Raw genomic sequence first — 27,029 nt, forward strand, 5'->3', positions numbered from 1 at the left:
GAAGGTGAGAAAAGTCAGAAATTTCTCTTTCCAACTTCGGGATTTCTAACTTGATTTCTGAAAAAGAGTTTTTTTCCTTTGGCTTTGCCATAAAAACAAAGGGGCAGGGGGAAGATTTGATTTATTATTACTGTACAGGCTTCTGCTGAGCTAGGCAGTTTGTCATGGAGGTCAATTAGCAGTAAATATAGCCCCAAGCAAGACAGCACATGCTATAGCACATGCACATGAAGGTGTGCAGGGCATTTGCCACAAGGTAATTTTTGTTATGTTTTGGTGAAAAATGGAGGGCAATAATCCTTCCAGATACCTTGAGGATGCTGGAAATGGTGCCACAAAACTCCAGGGAGAGAATTGGAGGAGGAGCACATCTGCCCAGTGAACTCTGTCACTACTCAAAGAAGATGAGCCTCTGCATGTCAGCATCAGCACTGAGTGCTCCCTGGTGCAGGAGAAGGTGGTAATCCATGTGATGAAATGGTAGAATGGACATCCGTCCTTCGCTAACTTCTGATTTCACTTCTAATTTTAATTGTTTCTTTGCTGACCAACTTTGAACTTGCTGGACAGTAAAGTTTTTTTTCTCTCTCTATAGAAAGCAAGGCAACTGCCATGTTATTGCTGTCCAGAGACAGCAATGTGACTTCTGGTATATGTGTGTGTCTCTTGCACAATCCTTCATTGCAGACAGTTCACTGCCATTGTAAGCTCATGCTGCAGAGTAAAGCAGTTGCCCTTCTTCAATCTGTAAACAGGTCCAGGAGCTGACAACTGTGTGCAGAACAGCCCAGGGGCTGACAGGAGTAGATGTTGGGGGCGGGGTGTGGGGGGGTGGGGGGTAGGAAGGACTCTGGATGGCAGAATCTACTTTAAGCAGAACTCATTTGTATTTGAATGTTTGCTCTGAAATGGGCCTGAGCCCTGAGTACACTGGATTCACATTCTGTGCTACTGACACCTTTGCCAGTTATGCTGTGTCAGCTCTCCAGGCCCTGCCTGCATGTACATTTGTTCACCTCATTATTCTGAAAAGAGACCAAGGTATAACATATAAAGGAAGTGGAGCAGGGCAGCAGAACTTGAATGGTCTGGTCATAAGAGTGTTAGCACCTAAGAGGCTGATTTTCATTTCTGCTACAGTCTTTCTGTGTCCCTGGAGTGATTTGCTGGCAGACTGAAGGACTCAAGACTGAATCAATTGACCTTTCTTTGCAGAGGATATGTACCTGGTTACCCCCTGTGTCTCAGTTTCTATATCTGAAATATGTAGCCAGTGGGGCTTCCTATACTCCAGGTGTTAAGAATCCCATATGCTTCTGTATGACAATGATAGAGACATATACATATCTTAGCATGACAAGTAAATTATGATAATGCATGAACACCCAGTAGAATGACTTCATTTGATAGTCAGTTTTTTAGCTAGGACATGCAATTAGAAATTAAGGTGGTTTTCTTTGTTAAGTGGCCATCTTTGAAGAGTGCTCCTCATCTTTCTTTTCAACAGAAATCTCCCAGTTTTCTGCTACTCTGTGCAGTGTCACACTGTGAGTAGGCAGACCCTTCCCAGGCCAGGCTGCAGTTGTGCTGGTAAAGACAGAGGCTGAGCAGCAGTGTAGCCTCTTCCCTGTTGGTGACATGGAGCAGATGCTGCACTGCAGGGTGCTGATACAAGCAATAGGAGAAAGAGAGCTTTTTTTTTTTTTCTATCTGACCCATGTGCTCCACTGACCTCCCCCAAATGTCCTCTGCTGTGAACCTCAGATGCTGATCAGATGCTTTTCCTTGTACTGTGGCTCACCTCTGCCTACCTGTCTGCATTGGCTCTCTCCCTGCTGGGGCTGCTGGTTTCAGCCTGCTCCTTTCACCCTCCATACTCAAGACTTGCCTCCACCTTGTGCTGTCAGGGGAAGCAAAAAGAGCATAAAAGGCTACCCAAGCAGAATGACATAGTTTGCCCTTCCTCTGTTCCTCTGCGCCCAAAAAGCAGGATAGCAAAGAAAGCCCATTGGATTGTTTCTGAGTGTTTAATTAGCATGAAGGTGGCAAGTGTTTTGTGGTTCTAAGGCACTGAAAGGGTGCATAAAAACCTTGCTTTTCCTGTTAACTCTCATCAAACCTCTGACTGCTTATTAGATAAAACAGGTGTATTTGTCTGCAGATTGCAATGTAAGACAAGGAGGAAAGGTACACTTGACTCTCAGGATTTTGCTCTCAGGTGTGATTTTCCTCCTCTTACTCATGGAATTTGACTAGTTAAGTAACCTGAGTGAGTATAATGGATTTGGTTTGGCTCTGAGTATTTGGCAAGAGACTTCTATAAAAAAAGAAAGAAGCAATTCCTTAGTAGATGTAGGAATTTGAGATGTAGGTTAAACCCAGGCTTCAATCTCTAATAGTGCTGGCAGGCTCCATAGTTTGCTTGGCTGCTGCATTTATTCAGAAGCCTTTCTTGGCCTCTGTAGTCTCTTGGGTGGATTTTCATTTCTTTGTGGTTTGTTGCCTTAGTACTTGAGAAAAATGGCACTGTCTGAGATTTCAGAACCTCTGGTGTGTCTCCACAGGCATGTGTTTGATTTTCTGGTTATTCCTGCTGCGTCCATATTGCAAGTCTGGCTTTCAGGGTTGGAGAGTCTCTCAATACCTTTCTCCTCAAGGTAATGTACGAGAAATCCTTGGAACTAAAGGCATGTTCCTCTACTGAGGCTGATCAGGAACAAGAGTTGGGAAATGGCTAGCCGTGAAGAGAGTGGTTAGTGTTGTGATCTGCAAATTTCATAGTTCAGTTGTGTTTGCAGCTGACTTCCTTAAGCTTCTTTCTGTATGTGGTTGAAATTTCTTATATTCCCCAAAGACTTCTTTTAAATGGGGAAGAAGTGTGTGGAATCATTCCTTAATAAAATGCTGATTAAAAAAATAAAAGAAAAAAGAAAAAGGTGAAGTTTGTGAAGGTGACAGGTGATTAAATTTCTTGTCTAGGACTGCCTAAAAGAAAAAGCTCGTAAACTAACAAATTTCTGTATTTTCACTTCTGTCTTTTGCCTTTTGCTCTGTGGCTTTTCTGAGACCTGCTCTGGGACTTGGTGTGGTAGGAGGCGGGAGGCTGTGCAAAGGAACTACCCTGTGTGATGTCTACCAGACCTCTGGTGTAATGGGAGATCTGTGTAGGTCCTTGTAATTTGCATAGCTTTGACTTCAAGGAAGATAACAGGAGATCAGTGAATATGAAAGATTATGGATGGATATATTGCCATTGTGAAGCAGTAGCATTGCTATATCCCTCGGGATAACCAGAGGTAGATGTATGTTTCTATTAGTGTCAAAGATGGGGCAAAACTCATACAGGCATATCTAGCTGAAAATTTGGCAGATGAGGTACTGTGTGATCCCAGAGCTTGAAATATGATGATATTGTTATGACTATAAGTTTATTATTGTGTAGAGGACCTATGGAGTAAACATAGGATGCTGCAGAAAATGGCCAAATCCTCTTTCTTCCATGTTCCTCTAGTGGGCCCTGTGTTGTTGAAGATGTGACTTTTTTTTCTTCACTGAAAAAAAAAAAAGTAGGGCTCAAGTGATCAATTTGTAATTTTGTTTGCTGGCTGCCTCCTCCTAAATTTTCTTTTCCTTCATTACTTAAGCTGAAATGCTCAGTTGTGTCTCAACTGCAGCAATGAACACATCTACAACAAATTCCAAAGCCTGTTGGTTTTGAACAGACATGAGGCCTATATACCTATACAAATTATCTCTACTTTGCATATGACACAGAAATGTATCTTTAAGGCAGTCTGGTGTTTCCCTGCCCTATGGTGTGGCATGTCTGAATGAAAGACATGTGAAGTTGCATTTTGACCACCTAAGACACATCAGAATCAGACAGACTGGAAATGTTTTCCTTGTGAAAAATGGTGGTTTCATTCAGATCAAAATATTTAGAACAAAAACACCAACTGATTTGGATGACAATGTGCAGAAAAAAGCAATGTGTTTTTAATTTGTAGAATTTCTGAATCCTGACTTTTTAAAAAAATGTACTCTATAACTATTACATGTAACAATGTAGCTTATTTTAAATTTTACCAACATGATTACCCCAAATATGGATCTACTACTGATGAACTGCAATATACCCCAAAAATGTTGATATGTTTTAAGGAAGGGGCATGTACTCCCATAGTGACCAAGTGGAACTAATGGAAACTCATGGATTCAACCCCACCATGCTCCCGTGGGAACTGCCAGGTTCAGAAGAGCAGGCAAAAGGAGACCTAAGAATAGCTTACACTTAACCAGAGAGGAGAACAGATTTCCAGCTTGCAGACAGCAAGTGGAGCCTAGAGCACAAATACAGCAGTGACCAGATTGGTGCCCTTTGAAGCCTCCCAGGAGAGAAGAGTGGTATGAAGCACTGTTATCCTTTCAGTTTGTTGGAAGTGACAGCTCCATAGGTACTGTTGTCTGTCAAGAGCTCCACTAAAAGAAAGGCTTGAGGAATAATTATGAGTGGATAGGACTCGACTGGGCTCTTTCCCATTTGACTTCTAATATGTATCATTGAATAGTGCAGTCTCTCAACAGTGGCAGTGAAGGCAGCAAGGCTGAGTATGTTAATGAAGCACCACAGCTGCTGATTTGAGAGGCTGAGATTGTCAGCAGTTTGTTTTTTAGCTTTTTAGTGTGTTGGTTGAACCTAAGTAGTTTACAGTGTAGCCAGACCTGAGGACTGGGCAGCAGGCATTCCCAAAGAAGAGTACAATAAATACCTCTCTGTGCAAGAAATGCTCTTTGAAATGCAGCCAGCCCAAGCTGAAATTTGGGCTGGATAAGCAAAGCTCTGCCTATGAAAATCACTTGGGATCTGCACCAGTATGGCATGACAGTCATTCTTAAGCTCTGGGATGTTTTCCCTGTCATTGCTGCTGCCAGTGTGGTGACTCCCAGTTTGCCCGAGGCAAGAGATAGCTAAACTGAAGTACTAAGTAACAGATCCTCTATCCCGGGAGAACAATTGGCTGTGATTTCAGAACTCATTTGTCAGTGGTGTTTAATTATAGCCTTGCTACCACTTACAGTGGAGGTCACTGCTGTATTGTAGGTCTGTTTAGTGCTCCCTCTGGTCTTAAAAATCTATGAATCTATATCACGCTCTTTTGAGGCATTTGTAACAGTCTCCACTAGTTTTCTTCCAGAGCTGAAATTGCTTAAGTTTCCTCCTAGTTAATTGACAAAATGTTGTTGTTGGAAAGCTGACTAAAACAATTTAAACCCCTTTTCAGGTCTGGGAGTGAAACAAAATGTAGGTTACATCCTCTTTAGTTTCTATCCTTACAGTTGCTCAGCTGTTTTCTCCTTGTGCACAGCTCTGCTGCAGTATGGGTAGGTGAATTATTTTAACTTCAAGGTACTGCGTCATCAATGAGCTATTCTGTAGTGAAAATATCAAATGTAAGGATCATTGTATAGAATGTTTTCTTGTACATCTGGTCCTGTAAATAGTACTCAAAATTAACTGCATACACCCAGTATTCTTTATTCAAGCAAAGCTTTCATTCATCAAATGGAAGATGTCCTTAACTAAGAACTGAACACAAATCTACTTAGATTTGTTGATCTTGTCAAGTTACCTTTAAGTCCCATTTTGAAAAGTGATTCAGGCACCTTGAAGCCTTGTGAATGATCTGGAATTCAAAATAGCAGTTTTGATAATTTTAACTTCATTTTGTATTTATTTCTGTTCTTTTTCACTTCTAAAGATTTGGCCCAAAGAGCATATTCTTCTATGAGATTATTTCCTTGCCTGTGTTTGTCTTTCATAATTTTAATGATCTGATACTGAATTGAAACCAAGACAAATCAAATGTTCTTCTTTTAGAACTGGGTAAAGAAGGAAAATTAATTTCAAAAATAGTGCTTAAATGTGATCTTAAAGTTGTGAATTTCAGAATTAAATTATAGTACCTGCTACAATCAAAATGCCACATGGCATCCATTCAGATGTGCTTCAGGCATCCTGCACTTGAATTGTGTGCAAGGCAGGAAAATAAAAGAGCTAAAATGCTGTCAGGTTAATAATAAATTGTGCATGCATGTGGCACATTTCATCAGACTATTCCTAAACATCTCACAACTACTGATAAATCAGTCAGCCTTCACATCACTCTACTGCACTGTGGAATGCACGCTATCTCCATTTTACTGATGGCAAAACTGAGAGACAAACAGAATGAGAATTATTGAAGGGTATCAAGTCCAGAAGCTGCCTGAGGTGAAATTGGAATCCAGAATGCTAAGTCCTAAGTATTAAACAGTGTAGTAGTTTATCTAGTTTTATCCAAGTGTGCTAGAAAACCCACAAAAAGCTGTGGTATATGTTGAATGTGAAGAAAAAAACAGAGCATTGGATTTTAGGGATTCTTGTAAAATTTTAGTTGAAATTCAAAGAATTTCAACTCTCTTTTTATTCTTTTTGGTGGATTGGATTGTCCATAACCAAGAAGTTCTGCCTTTGGGGCTGTTGTCTCATAACTTTGCTTGCTGAAACCACCTTGAACCTTGTTCTGTAGCTCGTGACAGTAGGCAGCACTGCTTGGGATATGCTTTATGGATTACCCTGTTTAGTGCTTTTTTTGAGTTAATAATGAGGAAAAATAGACTTGTAGCAATAAAAGTTATAGCTGGTTTTGTCTGTCTGTGGTTTATGTGTGCTCTCATACAACTTTTCAAGACAGGATTCAGTTCCTCTAAATCTTTCCAGTAGAGAAAGGTTTATGATTTCACTTAAAATACCAAAATGTAAGACTAATTTCACATACTTGAATACTTGACTGAACATACCCTTGGATGGAAGGCAATAGGAGAAAGTGTGGTTTTACATTTCCCCTCCCTTCTGAATTTCTTCAAACCTGCAAGGGTTAGGCTCTCATGTAACCTTCTGTTTCTGTCCAGCTTTCATTGACCATAGAAACAGTAAGTTTTACTGGAAACTTTGTTCCAGAGTGGAGTGGCTCCAATGAACCACTGAAAGCAGGAATCTGCTATGCTGAACTTCCAGCTGAGTAGAGCAGATTGAATAGAAGGTTGCTCATATGTGATGAAGAGAGGAGTTTTCAATTTGAGTTTTTTGTCTTGTTGGTTATTTTCATAGACTCATTTAGGTTGGAAAAGACATCTATGATCATCAAGTCCAACCATTAACCTACCACTAAGTGCTACATCTACACATTTTTTTAAATACCTCAAGTGATGGTGACTCAACCACTTTCCTGGGCAGCCTGTTTCAGTGCCTGGCAACCCTTTCTGTAAAGAAATTTTTCCTGATAGCAAACCTGAACATTCCTTGGCACAGCTTGAGACATTGTCCTCTCATCCTATCAATTGTTACTTGAGAGAAGGGGCCAATTCTCCCCAAGGCCAAATCTACTTTCAGGTAGTAGTAGAGAGGGATAAGGTCTCACCTGAGCTTCCTCTTCCACAGGCTTTTTCTCTTCGCCAGCTCCCTCAGCTGCTTCTCCAAAGACTTACTCTCCAGGCCCTTCACCAGCTCTGTTCCCTGGACACGCTCCAGCGTGTCATTGTTGTAGTGAGTGTCCCAGACCTGAACACAGGACTCCAGTTGTGGCCTCAACAGTGTTGAGTACAGGGGGACAATCACTGCCCTGCTCCTGCTGGCCACGCTATTGCTGATAGAGGCTGGGACACTACTGACCTTCTTGGCCACCTGGGCACACGCTGGCTCATGTTCAGCTGCTGTTGACCAGCACCCCCAGGCCCTTTTCCTCTGGGCTGCTTTCCAGTCACTCTTCCCCCAGCCTGCAGTGATGAATGGGGTTGTTGTGATGCAGATGCAGGTCCTTACACTTGGCCTTGTTGAACCTTATACCGTTGGCCTAAGCCCATCAATCCATTCTGTCCAGATTCCCCACTAGTTCCTTTCTGCCCTCCAGCAGATCAACACTCCCACTGAAATTGGTGGCTTCTGCAAAGTAAGGCTGTACTTGATCCCCTTATCCAGATCGTTGATAAAGATACTTAATGCAACTGGTCCCAACACAGTTTGGTGAACCCCACTTGTCACCAGCCATCAACTGGATATAACTCCATTCACCCCTACTCTTGGGGCTTGGCCATCCAGTTTTTTACCCAGCAAAGGGTACACCTGTCCAAGACATGAGCAGAGAGAAAGTCCCACTGAAAAACGGATTCCTGAAAAGACCTTTTCTTTTATTATCTTTACTTGTTTTGAGCAGCTTAAATTTTTTTAAGATTTATTTTCTCTGTTTGTTGCCCAAAAATCTCTTATTTAGATACTAAAAAGGGTTTCAGTATGCCCCATTTCTAATGTTGCCCTTGAAAATTAAGTTGCCTTGCAAAGAACTGTTACCCAAGTGAGCAGCAACTTCAGCCTGGAATGAAGATGGTGGCTGATGGGGCATGATGACATTGTGCTTATACTGGAAACAATAACATAATGAGAAAACATGACTAGGTGCTCTTCAGCCCAAAAGTGCTCTCTTATTTTCTGTGTAATTGTGATAAACTGCATTTAACCATACTGTCCTCCAGCAGATATCTATTTTACTGCATAGCATACAGGAATATGAGTAGAACTCTTCTATTCAGGGTAACTAACAGTTCTGACTGGTATTTATTATGGAAGCTGTTTAAATTAAATTATTTGAAGCAGTAAGCATGTATGAATTATTTTAGTGCAGTGCACAACAAATTAATTGTTGGTGCTGTGAAGAACCACATCAGTAGAATTCCTTTATATCTGTAATAAAACTCATCATAAGAACTAGGCCAGAAGGGAACAGATCTAAACAAACAGGCAATCCCAAGATCAGGAGTGACATTTGTTGGTAGTGCTGTCAAACTGGATTCCAAGATATTCACACAAAAATGAGTGGCCACTCCAGACTCAGATGTATTTGTACAGCTGTTATCTCCATGATGGATGCTTGGAAAGTGATATGCAGACCTGTGACTACGTGGATCTTTTTCTTAAATCTTTCTGGCAGTCTTTTCTAAGCCAAATCACACCTAAACGTCAACACTCCAGCTGTTCCTTTCTCAGAGCAGAAGTATGAGCTGATTTTTTTGTATGGGCAGCTTATGTTTCTGCTGCTTTTCACAGCTTTTCCTCCAGCCTAATTGTCCCATCCAGGCTTGCCCCTGGCTCTTTTTGCCTTATTACTGTAGTAGAAGGAAGGAAGGAATAAGTGCTCTGACTTCGGCATTGATCATTGTTCTTCTTTTCCCCAACCCTAACATGGTAGATGGAGGAGGCTGCATTCAGGGAGAGGAGGTGCAGTGGGAGAGATGACAGATGATATTAAGAGAAAGCAGAACTGTCAAGATGATCATGGCTATCAGGGGAAGAGCCTCCATGTTGCGACTGGCCAGGCAGGCTTTTGCATACTGGCACTGGGAGGCAAAGTTGTCTTTCTGAGGCAAAGCTAAGGGAGGCTGGGGGTTGGGAGTTGCAACTGGAGAAAAAGAGAGCGAGTCAGCAAGGGAAAACCCAGTCTTGCTGTGTGATTGTAGCAGAAAAGCTGTCCAAGCATGGAAAACTGATCAGCTTTCAAGACACTCAGTTGGAAGGAAAAGCTGCACTTTCATGTTTGCATTCTAGTATTTGTCCTCAGCTAGGCCAAATGTCCACATCTTCGAGGATCTCTTCCATGAACATAATTTAAATCTCCCTCCTTTTGACATCTGATTCCCTTGCTGGAATCTGCCACCTGATACTAGATACACACTCTTCACACTTTCCTAGCCCTTGTCAAATGTGTGCCAAGACTCTTGACAAATAAAAGGAGAATGTAGTGATGCATGAGTCTTATTTTTCCTACAACAGTCTTTTTTTTTTTTTCTCATTCCTCTGCTCTTGGCTTTGAGGAATGAAGTTTTCTAGGTCTTCAGATGCCAGTATGGATCCTATTTGGTCTACACATTCCTCATAAATGAAATTAGAAGAGATGTAGAAACTTTGGGTCTCCCTTTCCTTTAATAGGATGGTGTGGTGGCTGAGTCTTTTAATAAAGGTGGTGTGACCTTTTTTCATTTCCCTCTGGGCCTTAGGTCAGAGAGCTAGATAATGGAACATTGCTAATGCAGTGAAACTAAACTAATTTCTGACAAAATAGTCTTCTCTCTTATCTCCTAGACCATCTGTCTGAACTGACTTCTCCCAACCCCTCTGGATTCAAAGCTCAGCCAGTTTTAAGAGTTGTGTATTTTCCAGGGTTAATCATTATAGGGGATGAACACAACAGGCTTCTCTTTTGTGTGTGGGAATTTCAGAAAAGAGCAGATGCCCGACTTGTCATTCTCCACAAAACTGTAAATTGCAAGATACGAGGTAAAAGCTCCATCTGCTGGAGCAGTTTTTGAAGGTCCTGTTGGAGACAAGCTTTGGCCTCCTGCTCCCAAATGAGGTGGCTTCATTCAGTGCCTACTGTAGCAGACAGGAAAGCAAAGACTGATGTGGAAACTATAGGAGGCAGAAAACAGCCAGGGTTAATGTCACTCATGGGCTGACACAGCAGCACCAAGACTGTCTTGACCATCGTTGGTAGTAGAGCCAAGTCCTGTATTTTCTAAGGTGATTGCAAAGGTCCTGCCTCAGACCTTGACATAAATAGCCTTAAGCTGGCAGTATCCAGCAAACCAATGATACTCTATATGCCATGAGACTGTGCACTGCTGAGTGATCTGAAGTCAGTAAGAAGGTGGTCATTGCATTTGAGACAATGGAAAATGTCTTTCCACACTGGTATAGAGAAAGACTGTGAAGAGTAAAACCTAGTGAAAAAGCACTACTAATGCTCACTTGAGGCTTCATAGCTGTAACTAAGAGCAGGACTGAATGTTCTGAAATATCGGAAGGCCCAAGTTGTCTTTTCTAGGGTTTTGCATTTTATCATTGAATCGCAGTGAATGCAGTTCTTAGGTCAATAGTTTTACTTCCCAACCTGAAGTTCAGTGAGATTTTGGTGGATAATACAGCCCACACACATTATACACTTGCAAATTTTCAGTGGTGATTAGGAATATTTCCAGAGTTTAGTGAATAAATCTTTGGAAATAGACTCAGGCTCTTTTGTAAATTCAATATGGCTGTAGCTACTTGATGAGTTTAATCTTTTCTATCTTTTTCCCCATTCTTTTTCAGGGTGTCACTCCTAAGAAAGCTTGCCCCAACAGAAGTGGGTGTTGCTTTCTTTGTGAGTCATTCAAGAGACTATGTAGGAGTGAAGAAGTGGCTTTTGCTCATGCTCCATTATGCCAAATAATAAGGGAGGTTGTTTCCCTCTTCTGGGTCTGAACAAACCCAGCAGATACATATGTACTGTCTTCTGTCTGAGGTATGGAGTAGTGAAGTGGGTTTTTATTCTCTGACCTCACCAAGCTTAAGACTGGCTCAAGGCTCAAGGCAGTTCTTTTGTACCATTGCCCAGGCTGTAGGGTATACCTTGGAGCGATCCTGTTGACCTCAGTGCTCCTCATATAAGGCCTATTTTTTATTTTATTTTATTTATTTATTTATTTATTTATTTTTTAACCACCTTACTCTTCATGTTACTCTAAAGGGTTCAGCATGTGGAGTAGAAGAGTGATCCACTTCCCTGGTAGGTAGAAGATAAAACAGTTTCTCTCACTCTTAACAAGCAACTAAGTTCATGGGCATTATGGGTGATAGGCAATATCCTCCTCTTGGATAGCGTCTTTTTTCTTTAGGGTTTAAATTTTATTATGCTGGTGAGAAGGAATTGGTGCTTCTCAAATGATGGTGTACAGAACTGATGCTATTTTTTAGAATTCACTTCTGGCCTTCTAGAACATGACCAAGGTCAATATATTCTGTCTAGGCACCATAAACCAGTGGGATTGCATGCTTTTACCTCGAAGTCTTATGGCTAACCCTGGAGAAAAAGAATATTCCTTAATGTGCTCATTGCAGTGCAAATGGTCTGCTATTCTATGGGCAATAGGAACAGGGCAATAGCACTTTAAGGCACAGATAGTTGCTTGAGCTATCTGAAGTGGTGAGCAGTGTGAGGAAGGAGATGGAGCTACAGTAATATCCTGGATTAGAAAGTAGTCAGCACTGGTCTACACAGTGTTTCTGTTTCTTTTATAGGCTTCTGTTGTGGCCTAGCTGATAAGCAAGGTGTCTATAAAATGCTACATGATATAAACAACCAAGAAGATGCACTCAATTGTTCTCTCTGGAAAATCATCAGTATCTAGATCAAATATTAATCCTGTTACTCTATACCTCCAAGCTGGCAAGCTTCCTCACCAGACTTTTGATACCCAGCATCTGGTGGCTGCTGAAAAAAGTCCTTATAAATCTCCTTTTGTACATTTTGCTAATACAAGTATTCCATGACTGACCTGTTACAAGGGAAGATACCAAGAGCTTCATCCACTTCTTTATGTATTGCCTGTGCCAGGTTTCTATTGCCCTAATTTTGCAACTGTGTAGTTTTCTACATAGTTTTTTCATACTTCCCTATGTATGCTGCCTAATATCCAGGGTTAGGTGGTACAAGGCAATGATTTGCCCAATCATCTTTTACCAAATGACAGTGTTTGAATTCTCATACTGGTCCAGATGTCTAAATGCCCTCCACTCCTCCTTCCCTCTTCATTTTATATGAATGTGTACCAGATTTTATTATCTCTCTTTAAATGTATGTCCTGTTTTTCATATCCAGGCTCACTTCACCAGCTGTTGCAAGGTCTTCCATGTTTGAATACAGTAAAAACCTGATTAAAGTCCTGAGCAATTTGGTCTACTTTGACCTAGGGGAATTGGGCAGTCAGAATAGATGGTCATGAGTGTTCTTTCAAACCTCAACTACTTTATAATTCTGTGAACTCAAAAGCCCATGTTAGTACCTGTTTCTACATCATGTTGTGAGGTGACAATACAGAATAATCAAATTTTAAACCTTGTTATTTCTTTGAAAACCCAGTTAGGTCAGATACCATTTCAGGAATACTCCAATCACTCCTTGATGCAGCTAAAATAATTTCTCCTACCATCCTGGAAAGCTACTGCTTTCCAGCAATTTCTAGTGGGATCCATACTGACATATTCCTGAAGAGGAGAGAAGAGATATTACCCTTTTAGTAATTACAAGGCATAGGAAAGAAGGTACTATCCCTCTTCCAAATCCCTCAGCAACAGTGCTTATGACTATCACTGAAATCCAACAATGAATTGCATCTCTTTTCCTAATTGATATTGTTTTATTTCAGGGCAGTGTCTTCCTAGTGAAGGAAGTTTTTATTAGCTCATTAAGTGTAGGACTGATTACTCACCTGGCAGTGAATGAGGCTCTGAGATATAATCAGCAAGCTGAATGGCTTTCCCTGGTTCATGCTGCAGTTACAAACACTGAATTTCTCAGGGAGTAAAAAGGGGCTGTGGCTCTCTTTGACCTCATCAGACACAGAGGTTCAAACACTCTGGAACAACCTGATGTATGCTGCAGATTGTAATACCTTCCTTTTCTGTGATGCTATTGCGTGCACACGTAGAGCTGCATCCTGGCTGGTGAGTAATAACAGTTCCTGGAGGAGAGGTACTAGCTTTTACTCATGTAACAAGCATCTGGTGGAAGTTTTCTGCAACAGGATGGCATTTAGAAATAAGAGACTAAATTGCATTCTTTCTGTGCTTGAGACCCTGATGAGGTATCTGTACTAATGTTTGACACTGTGTTTGACAGTTTTCTTGGTGGGAAGGGGAGTTGTGCTCTTGCAGTTCATACAGTGCTCAACATATTTGTGTACTGTTGGAAGCCAGTTATTGATGGTGGATTTTCTGGATTCAGAAATCAGCCAGGAGATGAACTGAGGGGTCTATTAATGTGTTCCCACTTAGGTTATGGAGAGACTGCTAACTGGGAATAACTTTGAATCTTTATTGACTTAGAGTGAGTTTGAATGGTAGCTTGGAGGCTTCATACTCTTCAGCAGTATCTTTTGTATAAAAAATCTGAGATAATTAGCATGGAAGCTATTTATTGCAGACACTCTTTTTTACAAATTTAAAAAGAGTAGACATTTTAAACTATTTTTTTTTTCAGTACCAAAAAGATGTGTACCTTTTTCCTACACCCTCTCTGTTTTCTGTTTTTCTGAATATGAGCTTATGTGTATTATGTTAACACATTAATCAAAAGAAAAAACAAATAAATTTTTCCCTGCATTTGAATGCTGTAATTTTAGGGGCCAGGGCCTAGTCCATTCAATGAAGAGAGACATCTGCTGAATTCAGTGGGTATGAGGTCCTGTGATTATGCACTTGGGCCTGCATCTGCATAGATTCTGCTGCAGGCTGCAGGTCTACATTTAGACAATCACACAAGGAAATTTAGCATTTTGAAAGATGCAGAATGCAGCTGTTTCCCATCATTATGTTTCACATTTACTGAAGTCAGCAGTTACTCTTTTCCAAGCAGTGCCTTTCAACAATAAACAAGGCAAATGCCTGCAATAGAACCTCCTGATGACTTCTGTTTAATTCAAATATATATATTGCAGTAGCAGATACAGCAATAACATGGAATATAAAACCCACTAACACATATTCTAAAATTTATATGTAAGTGTAGAAAGGAGTGGAAAAGAAGATGCATTTCTTCTGGTTACTCATTGCTGTATTTAGGATGATTTCTCTGTGTTGGAGGAGCATGCACTATGTATTTTTATGTGTAATAAATGGAGTTCTCACTCTTCAGGCACATTGGAACTCCATCCTAATTGGAATTGGAGTGAGCAAATCAATAATTGATACTTACACCAAATCCAGAGGCATGCTTAGCAGATTATAGATGGCGAGTAAATTTCAAAACAGTGGTTTTAGACAATTCAGGGAGTGTTTAAAACAGGAGACTGTGAGTGGTTCCTTGATGAAGAGACCTACTGAAGCACAAACCTTAGCAACTGATGGCACCAAGTGGCTGACCAGAACTGTGCCAGCCTTTTCTGACAACTTTCTCCCTTAATGCTGAGAAGCAGCTGTGTGTGAGATAGTGTGCAAGAATATTTCTGGATCTAAATAAGAAGACTTAAAACCAAATGGTGTAATAAAATAGACATTGTAATTAGATATAATAAAAAGAAGAATGTGAATAGTGAGTAAATTTTTTTGTCACTTCAGAGGCTTGGAATCCTGCTTTCGTGCTCCATCAAATGGACCTCCGATATCATCCACCGTGAATGGATTTTCCTCCTCCTTTCCATGCTATAGTGCCTTTTATTTTGTGCAGCAAACAGAATCACTTCTCTTTTCCTGACGAGTTAAAGTTTTGTTTCTGTTGTAACATCCCATGGCAAAGGGCACTCCAGCAAGCTCTTGCAGTGATTGCTATTGCTGTTGTATGGGCTTCTGAAGCCCCAAGTACAAGGAACAACACAACAGACATGGACAGTTCAAGGTTCACTAGCTCCTTGAATACAGTATTTTCTGCAAGGCTCCCAATACAGAACTGAATTCCAAATTAAAACTATCTAAATCCTGTAAAAAGCCTAGATTTTATTCTATGTTTGCTATAATCAGTATTGAGGAAGAAAGTAGGAGTTTTATCCCTCTGCCTTGCTCTGTTTTTCAAGAACAGATGCATGTTCTCATGAATGTTGGCGAGGTGTGTAACATTAACTGATCTGGATTTGGTGGTGTAATGTTAATAATTCTACTTAGACCTTCCAACAAAGAGGTACCATGATACTGACAATACAATACCTGGATGAAGCCTGATAGAGGTCCCTTTTAAAGAAGAAAATGTCACCTCTTGCTTTTTCTGGGAAATCTTGCAGATGGATGTAATATGACATCTGGGCCTTGGATGCTGTGATGCAGCACAAAGAGTGTTGGCATGTGGCACTAGTAAGTGCTAGGTGTAACTGGGTAAATGAATATTCCTTGCCCTCCAAGCCTGTATGAGCTGCTTCTTCAGAGCTCAGGCAATGTCCTTTGAGACCAGTGGTACAGGAGGTGGTACATAGGTCCCTTCTATGACGTGACACCCGAGCCTGCTGTGAGCAGGGAAGGACTCAGGCATCCCAGGGCTCAACCAGTGGCAAGACTGAGAAATGGGATGGGGAGTTTTCCGCTGTGTAGTTTTGCCTTTTGTTCTACAGCTTCTAACACTTTCTAGAATAGGCTGGACAGGAATGAGGAATGCTGACAGTGAAAGTCAGGTGGATTTGAAGAAGGGATCCCCTTCTCTCTCCACCCTTGCTTGACTAGACTAGTCACAGCATTCTATGGCTCCAGTTCCACCTTTTCAGATTGCTCTGAGAGGAATATTAGCATCCTCTAATAACTCTGTCAGACATATCAAGGGATTTGTTTTATTAATTCCAAGATTGAGTACAGCAAATAGATTATAACATGGGCTGTTTCATAGGCTTAACAAACCTTTCTATGCTTACTTATAATTTACCACCCCACCCCCCACATCTCCTTGGGTTAACTCATTTTTCTGTTCTTTGTGTTACTATTTATTGAATATTCTCATTGATGTATATTTCATAGGAAATATGCCCAAAGTTAATTTCTATCTGACATTTTTTAGATTATAAGAAAGGAACAGAGGCAACACAATTTACAATGGATTTGGCAGCAGTAAATGCCTTTTGCAACTGTCATGGTGATCCGAGATCTCAACAAAGATGACACTCCTTAGCAAGTGTGTAGGTTCTTCCTCAACAGGAGGAGATTCCTCTCCTTCTGTGGGATATGGTGGGCAATTCCTGGGTTTCCAGACTCTGTGTCACCCTTGCAGGTGATGTAGACAAGGGTGAAACACCATGAGTCTGGTTTCAGTGCTTTGAACAGATTGCAGATTGCCAGCAATTAAACTAGTTTTATCTTCTTGGGTCATATGGCTAGTTCATTTTTTATGTAAGCTTATAATACTATTCAAAAATAAATTAATTTTCATGGTGGTCATCTTGGGAAAGTCCACTGTTGTGCATTGGCATCATCAAGTTCTTGGTTGTCTTTATGTCCTGATTACCACCTAGCAGTATTGCTTTTGCTGGATCTAAGAAGTCAGAGAAGTAGTAGCTGTGTTGGTGAATCCAGGGAGGGTATTCCTGACAGTGAGGCTATTTCATTTAGGGGCAGTCATCCAGTTGCTGTCCTTTCCTGATGCCTAAATCGATTGAAACAAGACCACTGGAGAGAAACTGACTTCTATATCCCTAAGATCTCTTGTGTGCCACCTCCAGCTTACAAGAATAAGTATTGCTATGACATGATGCAGCCCTTGAAATGTCATATTAATTGATTTAGTTATTGTTAAAGTCAAGAGAAAATTTGGCTTGTAATGGGAAGATAGTTTTAATTGTAATTAAAACATGAAGAAACAACTGCTCATGGGAATGTTGCAAATAGTTTTTGAAAGGCTTTTCAAAGTGTGTGAGACTTTTCACCATGAACTGAAATCTGAATGAGGATAGGAGCTTCCAGCCATAAATACAGATATGGAAGAGTGGAGCAGATACAGAGATAGTAATGATATAGAAGTGTGACATAGAAGTATGCCTGTATGCTTTTAGAAGGCCATAGGTTCTTGTTTCATCCAAGCTGGGGAGTAAAGAGAAATCATCTTCCTCTCTTTACCTAAGAAAATTGAAAAACAACTTTCTATGTGACTGTGCTACTGTTCCTAATATAAGGGTGCCTTACAAATTGTGGTCCCAAATATTGTAGCTAAAGGCTAGAAAGTAATTTAGTCCCTTCCCCTGCCTTTGAGTGGCCAGTTAGGTGGAAAATCTTTGTGATTTCCAATATGTAGCACAATGAACCATATGGCAACTTTTGCTGTTAGCATGGAACATTGAATGGTAGTGCTTATAGAGGAGACAGTGTAATGTGTGTGCCTAACTTGGGTGCATGCCATTGAGAATGTCCATGTTCTTCTGTAACATTGTACTCTGCACACAGGGGCTACAGCTTGTTCTTGGCCCAAGCATTTCAAGTGAATTCTAAGGCAGATAAATGCTCTTTATAGGACTGTGGGCATGATACCGCTGAACAGAAAGAGAGGAAGGGGCCTGGATCTGCACCAGCCTCTGGTGAGGTACAAGGACTGCTGGAGTGGTAGGGTGATATTAGTGTGATTTGTCCAAACACAGTCTTCATTTCTTACACATAAACTTGTCAGTCTGTGTTCCTGATGAGAATAATAACTTTATTCTCATTGGAGTTTTGGTCAGATTGGTACTTAGGAGAGGGAAGGACTTTTGATGGGTTTAGACCTGTGCTAAAATATACTAGTTGTAAAACTAACTTCAGGATAAATATCAAAACTGGTCTTGATGTAGATTTGGTGCCTTTTCACTACAGGTAAAGTACAGCTGCCATCTGCAGAGGATGTTGATGGGGCAGCACTTTTCAATTCAGAAAAGTGGCTAAAGCAGAAGGTGACGTAGCTCTTTATAATCAGGAATGCTGTGGTGATGCTGAATAGAAAATGCTTATTCATATATTTTATAAAGCAACAGTTTGGGGATGCCCAGTTGCAGGTTTTAAATAAACAAAGAAAAACAGTTTCACATGTTTCAGAATAGACTTGACAAAGTCAAGAAGGGAGAAGTCCATCAAAGAATGATCAACATTTTGATCATGATGCAACCTCCACCAGTCTTGTTGCTGGAAGTTGTTGATAATGGTACTGTGATTTTTCTTAGATCCTTTGACTCTTTCCGGAGTACCTGTGCATTGCTGATGTCAGAGGCTTGACTCTGATGTCTGCCTTGCTCCATTAGTGAAGCTACTGGTTTAGGATGCCTAGCAGTTGTTACTGATGGGATTGTCTGGGTAAAGTGTCTTTTGAATTAAAATAATAAAATCATAGAAAATTGGATTGAAATAGATCATAAGGGCCAACTAGTCTTTCCAAGACAAGATCAGGTGAATCTGAAAAATTAATGAGAAATACTTGTCTAGTCTTTTCTTAATAGTCTTCAATGCTTTTGACAAGCTCTCAGTGGCCAAAGTAGTCCAGAGCCTCACTACCCGGTTCCTACCAAATTTTTCTGACATTAAGCTAAAACATCATCATAAGTTTATTTTCATTCTCTCTATGGAGAATATGAAGGACACTTTTTTTCTGCTTGCATCTGCCCTTCAGAAATTATACAGTTATGTATCTTTGTGTTCCCCACAAGACTGGGATCATGACTGGCTGAATGTAGACACATGAAGATGTTGTGCAAAATAGCAGGGAGCAAATCCTCTATTTTGTCCAGTGCCCAGACACCTAGGATGAAATACAGAGAAATTTCCTCCTGGGGTGCTCAGGCACTGTATCTAGGCAGCTTAAGTAAAGATCAACAGATTGTTTGGAGGGCACAGAGTAATTAAATTCCAGTTGGATTTTGGCTAGTAGTGGTATACATAACTATTGACTTGCCCCTAGCAAGGCGCTGAGGAATGTACATGAGCATATTTGTTAGGATGTGTGGGAGAGGATGATACTTTCACTGAAAGCTGTGAAATCAGCAAGCAACTTTATCTAAGAATAGTAATGACACAGAGTTAATTAGAGGGATTGTTAGCAATTTGTTTTTCTAAGTTTTTTTTTCCTTACTGGAGTCAAGTAACTCTGCATTGGTTTCTGAAAGCAGCAAACATACTTAATCAATCCATACCATGTTGATATGAAAGCCCTTTCCTATATGGCCACATAAGAGTAGCAAAACCATAGTGGTTTGCCAATGTCACCCCAGCTAGCTTGAGCACACATTCTGCCTGCATGTCTTGGTTCCCTGAGAGGAGAGAACTTGGCTCCTTAAGGTAAAGGCTTAATTTTTCTTAGTAGATAAAGGCTCCACTCAAATTTCCTATATGTTAGAAAGTGATGTACTTGGACATAGGTCAGTTGACCTCACATTTCACCCCATGTAGAGGTTAGGCTGCCCACAACATTAATGTGCACAGTATGGAAAAAAGGATTGGCAGCCTCAAATCACTGTAATTCAGATAAGTTTTGAAATCAAATCACTTCACCTCATTTAAATCATGAGTGCTTTAAAATCACAATTTTAGTAGAATCAGCGAAGCTTCATTCTGCCTCTTTAAGTAATTTTTGTTGTTCTAATTCTGACATGCTAAACTGCTGTATGGTATTCCTATAAGCTGTTAAACATCTGTCTCTTTCACTTCAGAGCTGGCTGCTTTTCAGTACTGGATGAATGAGTCCTATATTCACAGCTAATAAGTGCTTTGGGATCCCAAGTATTAGCTGTGCAAAGGCACAGTACCACAAATGTATGCAATTCTATGCAGTGTATCAAGTGAATACTATTCCCAAGAGGCTGGCAGCCTAAGAGATCCCATAGGACAAAGAACACAGAGAAATGTAATTGATTGTAATGAACTTGTTTGTGTATGTGTCACCACTTATCTCTACTGAATAAAATCAGAAGTGTTCAACACTCCATTAACACAAATTACAGGGTCCTATTCTTCTGGAGTGAGACAATAAGGCCTACACCTGCTAGTACTCTGAAGTTCTTCATGATCCCAGTGTTGCTCAGTGACAGACATCATAGGCTGGAGTGGTCTTGGATTTGTTTCAGTATCCTAAACATCTAGCATCTTAAATATTTAGCAAATTAATCCCATTGGAATAATTAGAAGGACACCAGGGATGCATCCTACTACCAGTATAAAACAAAAGATGTTAAGTAAGCATCAAGAATGAAAGTCATGTCAGTCTTAAAGTAATTTTCAAATAATTTATGGATTCAATGGAGCTAAGATTTTAACTTCGGTTAACCACAAACACAACAATCTTCGAAGTATCTGTCCAGTGGCAGCGCTGTGTCCAGGGATGTGCTAATGTGGGGAACTGATCTCATTACCGAGTCCCTCTTTACCCAAGCAAATTTTGTTATAAAGTGTTTATACAATGGGGATGCTATTTGCTTTTGAGTTGCTTTAACCATTGCTGATGGTTTTGAACCACTGTGTACTGAAGAGAAAGAAGAGTCTGTAGGAGGTGAAGTAGGACCATGTGTTCATCTGTGCCATAATCTCAGGGTGGTGCTGGGATGACCCCAAGATTGTGAAAGTCCTTGTTTCCCAGCCCGTGCAGCCAAAGGAGGAGTCTGAATATGTAGGATCAGCTTCTCAAGGTTGTTTATTCTTTCTTATCTATAACATTCTTTCTCTGACCTGCTGAGTTCTGTTTAGCAAGGAGGTCATGACATTCTGTGTCCCACCTCAGGTGGCGTTTACATTATACACTCAAAATTATGTGTACGATATTCACAATACTGTGCCAATAGCTATCATCTATGTTAGACAGTGTGTCTCTACCTTAAACCAATAGAAAAGTGTCACCATCACACCAAGACGTGGAGGACAAGAAGGAGAAGATGGCTAGGACAAGCCCAAATTCTTCCATCTTGACCCCTTGAACTACATTCTAAAAACCTCAAATTTCTACTTTTCCACCCTGTGTTAATTCAACTATCACACTACTCAAACCCTTGTGGCTTGTAATTCCTCATACAAAGTTGGCAACTTTTTACACAGGCTAAAATCAAAGCCACAGATGTTTTTGACTTCATACCAGGGTATTGAGACAGCCAGGGCAGCCAGAGGGATGTCCTGGACTCTGACACCATAACAGACCAGATTAGGGTAGAATGAGACCACTTGCCAAATCAGCATGTGAAATTAACACTTTATTTGATAAAATATTAAATTAGTGAGGAATTTGCTTTTGCCAGTTTGATGTGTTTCCAGCTGAATAAAAATGCAGCTTTTTATATTGTTAAAATGTTCCATCAGAGCTCGCTTAGGAGATAATCACCCAGTTGTGAGTCACCAACATCTCTTACTACCACACTTGAGGAGTTCAGGCTGGCTCATCATGTATCTTTTGAATCATTTCACTGACTGCCATAAATGCATCAATAGATGGTCTGAATGGTTTCTATATATATATATAGATATGCATACACACAAATATATATAAAATATGTCAAATTAAGTGCCTGAGTTCCCAACCAGTCATGCTTCTGTCAGTGAGACTCTGCCCATATCCATTTCTGTATTTGCAGAATGATGAGAGCCAAATCTACTTTAGAAAAGCTGTTTCAGGTGTCAATATCTGAATAATCTTCAGAGTGTGGTAATTTTTGAGTCTAAAAGCTGGGTTTCCTCTCATTTGGGAGTGGGTCTCCTATGACAAAAAATGCCTCTAAGTTTTATGGCTTTTGCCCTCCTCCTCTCTCCAGTTTCTGCCTGCTCCTCAGTCATCTCTGTACACTGCTGTTCGGAGTGAGAGCAGTAAGAGAATGCTGGAGAGTGATGCTGGAGAACTTTAATGCCATTCACTTCTAGGTGCCTATTTCCACTTAACCTAGGAGGCTTCTACCTGCCAGCTTGTTTGTAACTTGTGAATTCAGTCAGTAGTTCACAGTTTAGCTGCCAGAAGACAGCACATCAAAGCAGGGGACAAGACTGAATAGATTGCAGAGATGGAAATAAAAGTAGGTCTCTTTAAATCAGGGTGATGTGTATTGCTAGGGCTTGTGCCTTCAGAAAGTTTATGTTGTCTTTGTTTTCCATCTGGAGAGAGAAGTGTGCTGTCATGATACCTTTCCTTTTTTGCTAAACTTTATGTTAAAAATGTTAGAGTGAAAAACACCTCAGATGTTTCCTGTACAGGCATGGAAATGATCTGAGCTATAACATTTGCTTTGTTCCCCCTGCTCCCTTCATCCTCCACCCCACCTAGATAGATGGCTGGGGCTGCACCAGACAAAGGCAGCGGCCCTGCTGATCCCTCTTTCAACACAGCTATTATCATCAAAGAACAAAAGCAAACACTACTGGCTTGCGGCTCAGCCCTTTACAAAGGAGCAATAAATGGACTCTTGTGTATAGAATAAAGCAAGCTCTGCCTTGTCTTACATTAAGAGGCAGACCTTTCTGTGTTTGAACTGCTCTGAGCTGAAGGAAGTGGAGAAACCTCCATCTATGTGGCAGTGAATCCCATGGTCACTGAATTTTTTTGTTGGCCATGGGTTTTGCGTGCTTCCTCCTTAATTGGAATGCTCTGCCTCCTCAGTCCCTGTGGCAGCAAGGAGGTCTATGTAGTTGGAGGAAGGTAGTGCTAATGGAAGAGAGTGGAAACACTCCTATTGTTTTTATTTTTTAAACAGTCCTATTGTAGACAAAACAGAAAAACATAAAGAGAATTTGGAAGAACATCTCAGATGGCAGGGTCTGAAGGAAAGTCATCTTAGGTCCCCAGATCTGGTCCCAGTAGCTACATGCCATCTCTGTTATTTAACTTTCTCAAGGCATTAGATGTCTCCTAATTGTAGAGCCAGCATCCATAAGGTATGGTGGGTCCCTTTTGTCAATATATGCAGCCACAGTTTCAATTGTGAACCAAAATGGAGTAAGATTCCACACTGCAAAAGTATGATGGTGTTTCCCATGAGGACTTACATTTAACATTTAAAAAAATATTTAAAATTTAATATTTTTTTTTCACTCAGGCTTGGTGTTTGGGCACTGGAACAGGCTCCCCAAGGAGGTGGTCACAACACCAAACCTAACAGACCTCAAGGGGCATTTGGACAAATCTGTCAGGCACATGGTGTGGTTCTTGGGCATAGTGCTGTGCAGAGCCAGGAGCTGGACCTGATGATCCCTGTGGATCACTTCTAACCCAGAATATCCTGTGCTTTGTGATTCAGTGACTTGCCACAGTGGTATTTATTGTAGGGTCTTTTGTGAGGACTGACTGGTTATGTGTCATTTTTTTGTCTTCACAGAGAAAGCAGTGCTTTCTCTTGTTGTTTTAAACTAAAAAGCAAATAGTTTCACCATTTGGAAATCAGCATTTGCCAGCAGATACCACATGGGGGGGTGTCTGCAATACAAGAAACTCCTTCAGCATTTAGTATGGGAAGTAACACTAATGACCCAGGCTGCCATGTAGGTAAGTACTGTGAAAGTTTCACAGAGATGCAACCAGTGACTTTAGTGGTGCAACTAGTGTATAAAGAAATAGTTTCGGGTGGAAACTTTGCAAAAAAGGATACAGCAAAAAAAACCTAAGAGTTAAATCAGTCGGGATGGGGCATGCCTGCTCTTAGGGACATTGGCACAAAAAAAAGACAGGTAAAAAGAAATCCCCTTGCTGTTACTTGCCATTGAGAAATTAAATTTTAGATATGCTTATTTTAGCTTTTAGCACTTTATCATTTGCCTTTTAACACCTTCATGACCTGTTTAATTCTTGCACAGTTAAGTAAGTATTATTTCAAGCAGTGTATCATCAGTTACAGCCCACTGCCTCTTCTCTTATTTGCTTAATGTGTTTATCCCTTGCTAACCCTTGGCTAGCTCTTTCCTTTGCCCTTTCTATCTGCTGGTAATTTTTATTCCCCAGCCATCCCACAGATTTCCTGCTGAAGCAGAGGCATCCTGGTGATGCCGCCTGCTGTTCCAGGCCCCCATTGATCGCCTGGACTGCAGCAGTGCCTGCTCCATTGTCAGGTGTGCAGGGAGGCTGAGAGGACAACATGGGTTGAAAACTTTTTACCTGCTTAGAATAGAATTTCAAGCAGATGGTGGATTTTCAAAACCTTGGCAGTACCGTATGGTAATCACTTCTACCTCTTCTGAGATCTGTGATCATCTCTGACTGCCACTGATTTTTCCCAAGCAGCGCATCAACTTAACACTGCTCCTAGCAGTGGACTTGTAAATTCTTTGTCATCATGTTCACATCCTGGAGTGGTGTTTAAGGGTCTGCTCCTTCCTTCTGCCCCGCTATCACCTTCTTTTGCTTTCCATCCTCAGTGCCTGCATTGCTACCTGACACTTGTTTTCTTTTCCTACCTAAAAGGAATTACTTTCAGGTAAATTTTCTGTGCTTATTGTACTTCTAGGCCTGCAAACCAAGACACTGGTTCTTAGATGCAATTATGGGTTAAAAGAGGAGAGGCAGCAAATAATCCACATCAAATCTGCCATATATGTTTAGTAAAAGCTATGGAATTTAAATGAATTGATGCAACAGTCCCTCCCCTCTTCATGCATTGTTTTATTTGCATTGTTAGGGCGGGAAGGTATAGCTTGATGTTCCACAGAGACTTTTCTACAAATGGTTTTGGAGCCATTAAAGAGTGATAAGCAAAAAGCAGCATGCATGGGACTCACTCATCACTGAATTGCATGTGTCTCAGGAGAACAAGAGAACAAGTGGCACCAGTTTCACAGGAGCACAGTGGGTTTGGACAGGAAGGTGGAATACTGATGGAAATTGGAGGGCACACTGGGAGAAGAAGAATATAGCCTTAAACCTTAGTATGAAGCCAGTGCACTCAGTATGTCATGCTCCTGGATTTGTGGCAGAAGTAGTCTGGCATCTGTAGTCCAGATCATGAATGTATTTCTTTGAAGCTTTACTGGAAGGTGATAACTCCACCAGCCCACTCCTGGTGGGTACAAGCTTCCAGGGGAGAATGCTGTCTATGGACCTGGTCTCTCTGTTTCCTCAAGCAAGTTTTTTTTTTTTTTTTTTTTTTTTTTTTTTTTTTTTGAGGGTTTAGTTGTAAGGAAAATATTAATCTAACCCTATGAGATTTCAGGGGATTCTTCCTCTTGGTATTATGGTAAGTGTAGCTTATTCAGAGAAAGACTAAACTTGTCATGCAAAAAAAGTTATGAGAAGCATTTTGTTGAAGTACTTTCTTTGGGATTGGTGGGCTCTTCCCAAAACGGTACATTCAAATATATGCCTTCTCTGTTATCAATACTATGAATTACACCGTCTTGCTCCTCCCTTTTTAAAGGACTTATTTATTTTGAGATTTATGTGATTGGTTCTCAAATGTGGTCTTATACCACAGAGAGAAAAAGTATCAAATGATACTTTTCCTGAATTTATAATCTTTTGAAAGAGAGTATATGCAGAGCTCTGGCACACTTCCTTCTCCCCCACCTTTATTACTGTCTGCAATGAAGGATGGTTTTTGGGAGATGATGGGCAGAAAGAATGAAAAGGAATGGGCTCTCTTCTAGACTTTGGGACTATGTGGTTTGTCTTACACCTGGTCATAAATTCACATGGCCCCTATAAAAGGGGAGCAGGTTCTTTTCTATTTTTCTGGAAACTTGCTTGAATTTATGTGCTATAGAAGCCTTCTACAGGCAGGTTGGTTTTGGTTTCTCTCTTTTGCATTTGTGTGTGTGAAAAACATAGAATATTTTAACTAATATTCTTACAGGAACTGATGTGGCTTGGTTCTATCTGATTCCAGGAACTCTCTCCGGACAGATATGATGGTGGATTCACTTTTACATGCACAGTGGAGAAAGAGCCAGTGCCTCCTCCCTTGCATGGTGGCGTGCTTGGATGCAGATGGGTGGCCTTCAAACAAACCTAATTACTTCTGGTTTTGCATGAAATTGATTTCCATGCAAGGATGCTGAGTTGCTGTGTGCATCTCTAATGGCTTTTTTTCTCTTCTCTTTCTTTCTCTTTCTTTTCTCCCTTCTGCTTGCCATGAACACACCTCGACAGATGTCAATCATATTCCAGGTAAGTGCTACTTTTGCTGAGCTGAAAGGCTGATCCTTAAGGAGTGGTGGTAAGTTACCAAGGCAGGTCTCATCCTGCTTCCTGCTGGACATCACAAGGTCTGGATTGCACAGGCTTTGCTAAAAGAAGGTCTTCATAGTAGCAAAGGTCACAAACTTCCCTCTTCAGAAGCTACGTTGTGTTGGTCAGTTAAAGGGATGTTTTCTTAATGAAAATTACATTAAGAATGGTTGTTAGTATTGCTAATTGAACCTGGCACTAAAAAGTGCATTATATACAATTTATTTCTGATACATCTGTGTGTAGTCTGGTGTAAAAATCTACTTTAGTAATTTTCTTTCTCCTACTGCAGTCTACTCCATTTGCTACTCCCACTGATAACATGCTGAATTTCAGTTCTACTAAAAAAGTTTGGGT

General features: G+C 40.7%; 1 protein-coding gene across 25 annotated transcripts in view; it reads left to right on the plus strand.

Annotated features, from left to right (window-relative positions):
- The window catches only part of NRXN3 (neurexin 3), a 963,701-nt gene that overhangs the window by 59,584 nt on the left and 877,088 nt on the right, over positions 1–27,029 (plus strand). For 24 of the 25 annotated variants that reach the window (XM_085582217.1, XM_021542849.4, XM_085582229.1 and 21 more), the window contains exon 3: positions 26,595–26,612. The exons of the other annotated variant lie outside the window; for it this stretch is intronic. In XM_085582217.1, the coding sequence (XP_085438343.1) occupies positions 26,595–26,612 (18 nt within the window). The remainder of the gene's footprint in view (positions 1–26,594; positions 26,613–27,029) is intronic. 25 annotated transcript variants of the gene reach the window in all.

The sequence above is a fragment of the Lonchura striata genome, chromosome 5, assembly GCF_050655825.1.
Source record: "Lonchura striata isolate lonStrDom1 chromosome 5, ASM5065582v1, whole genome shotgun sequence".
In the NCBI taxonomy this organism is placed as follows: domain Eukaryota; kingdom Metazoa; phylum Chordata; class Aves; order Passeriformes; family Estrildidae; genus Lonchura; species Lonchura striata.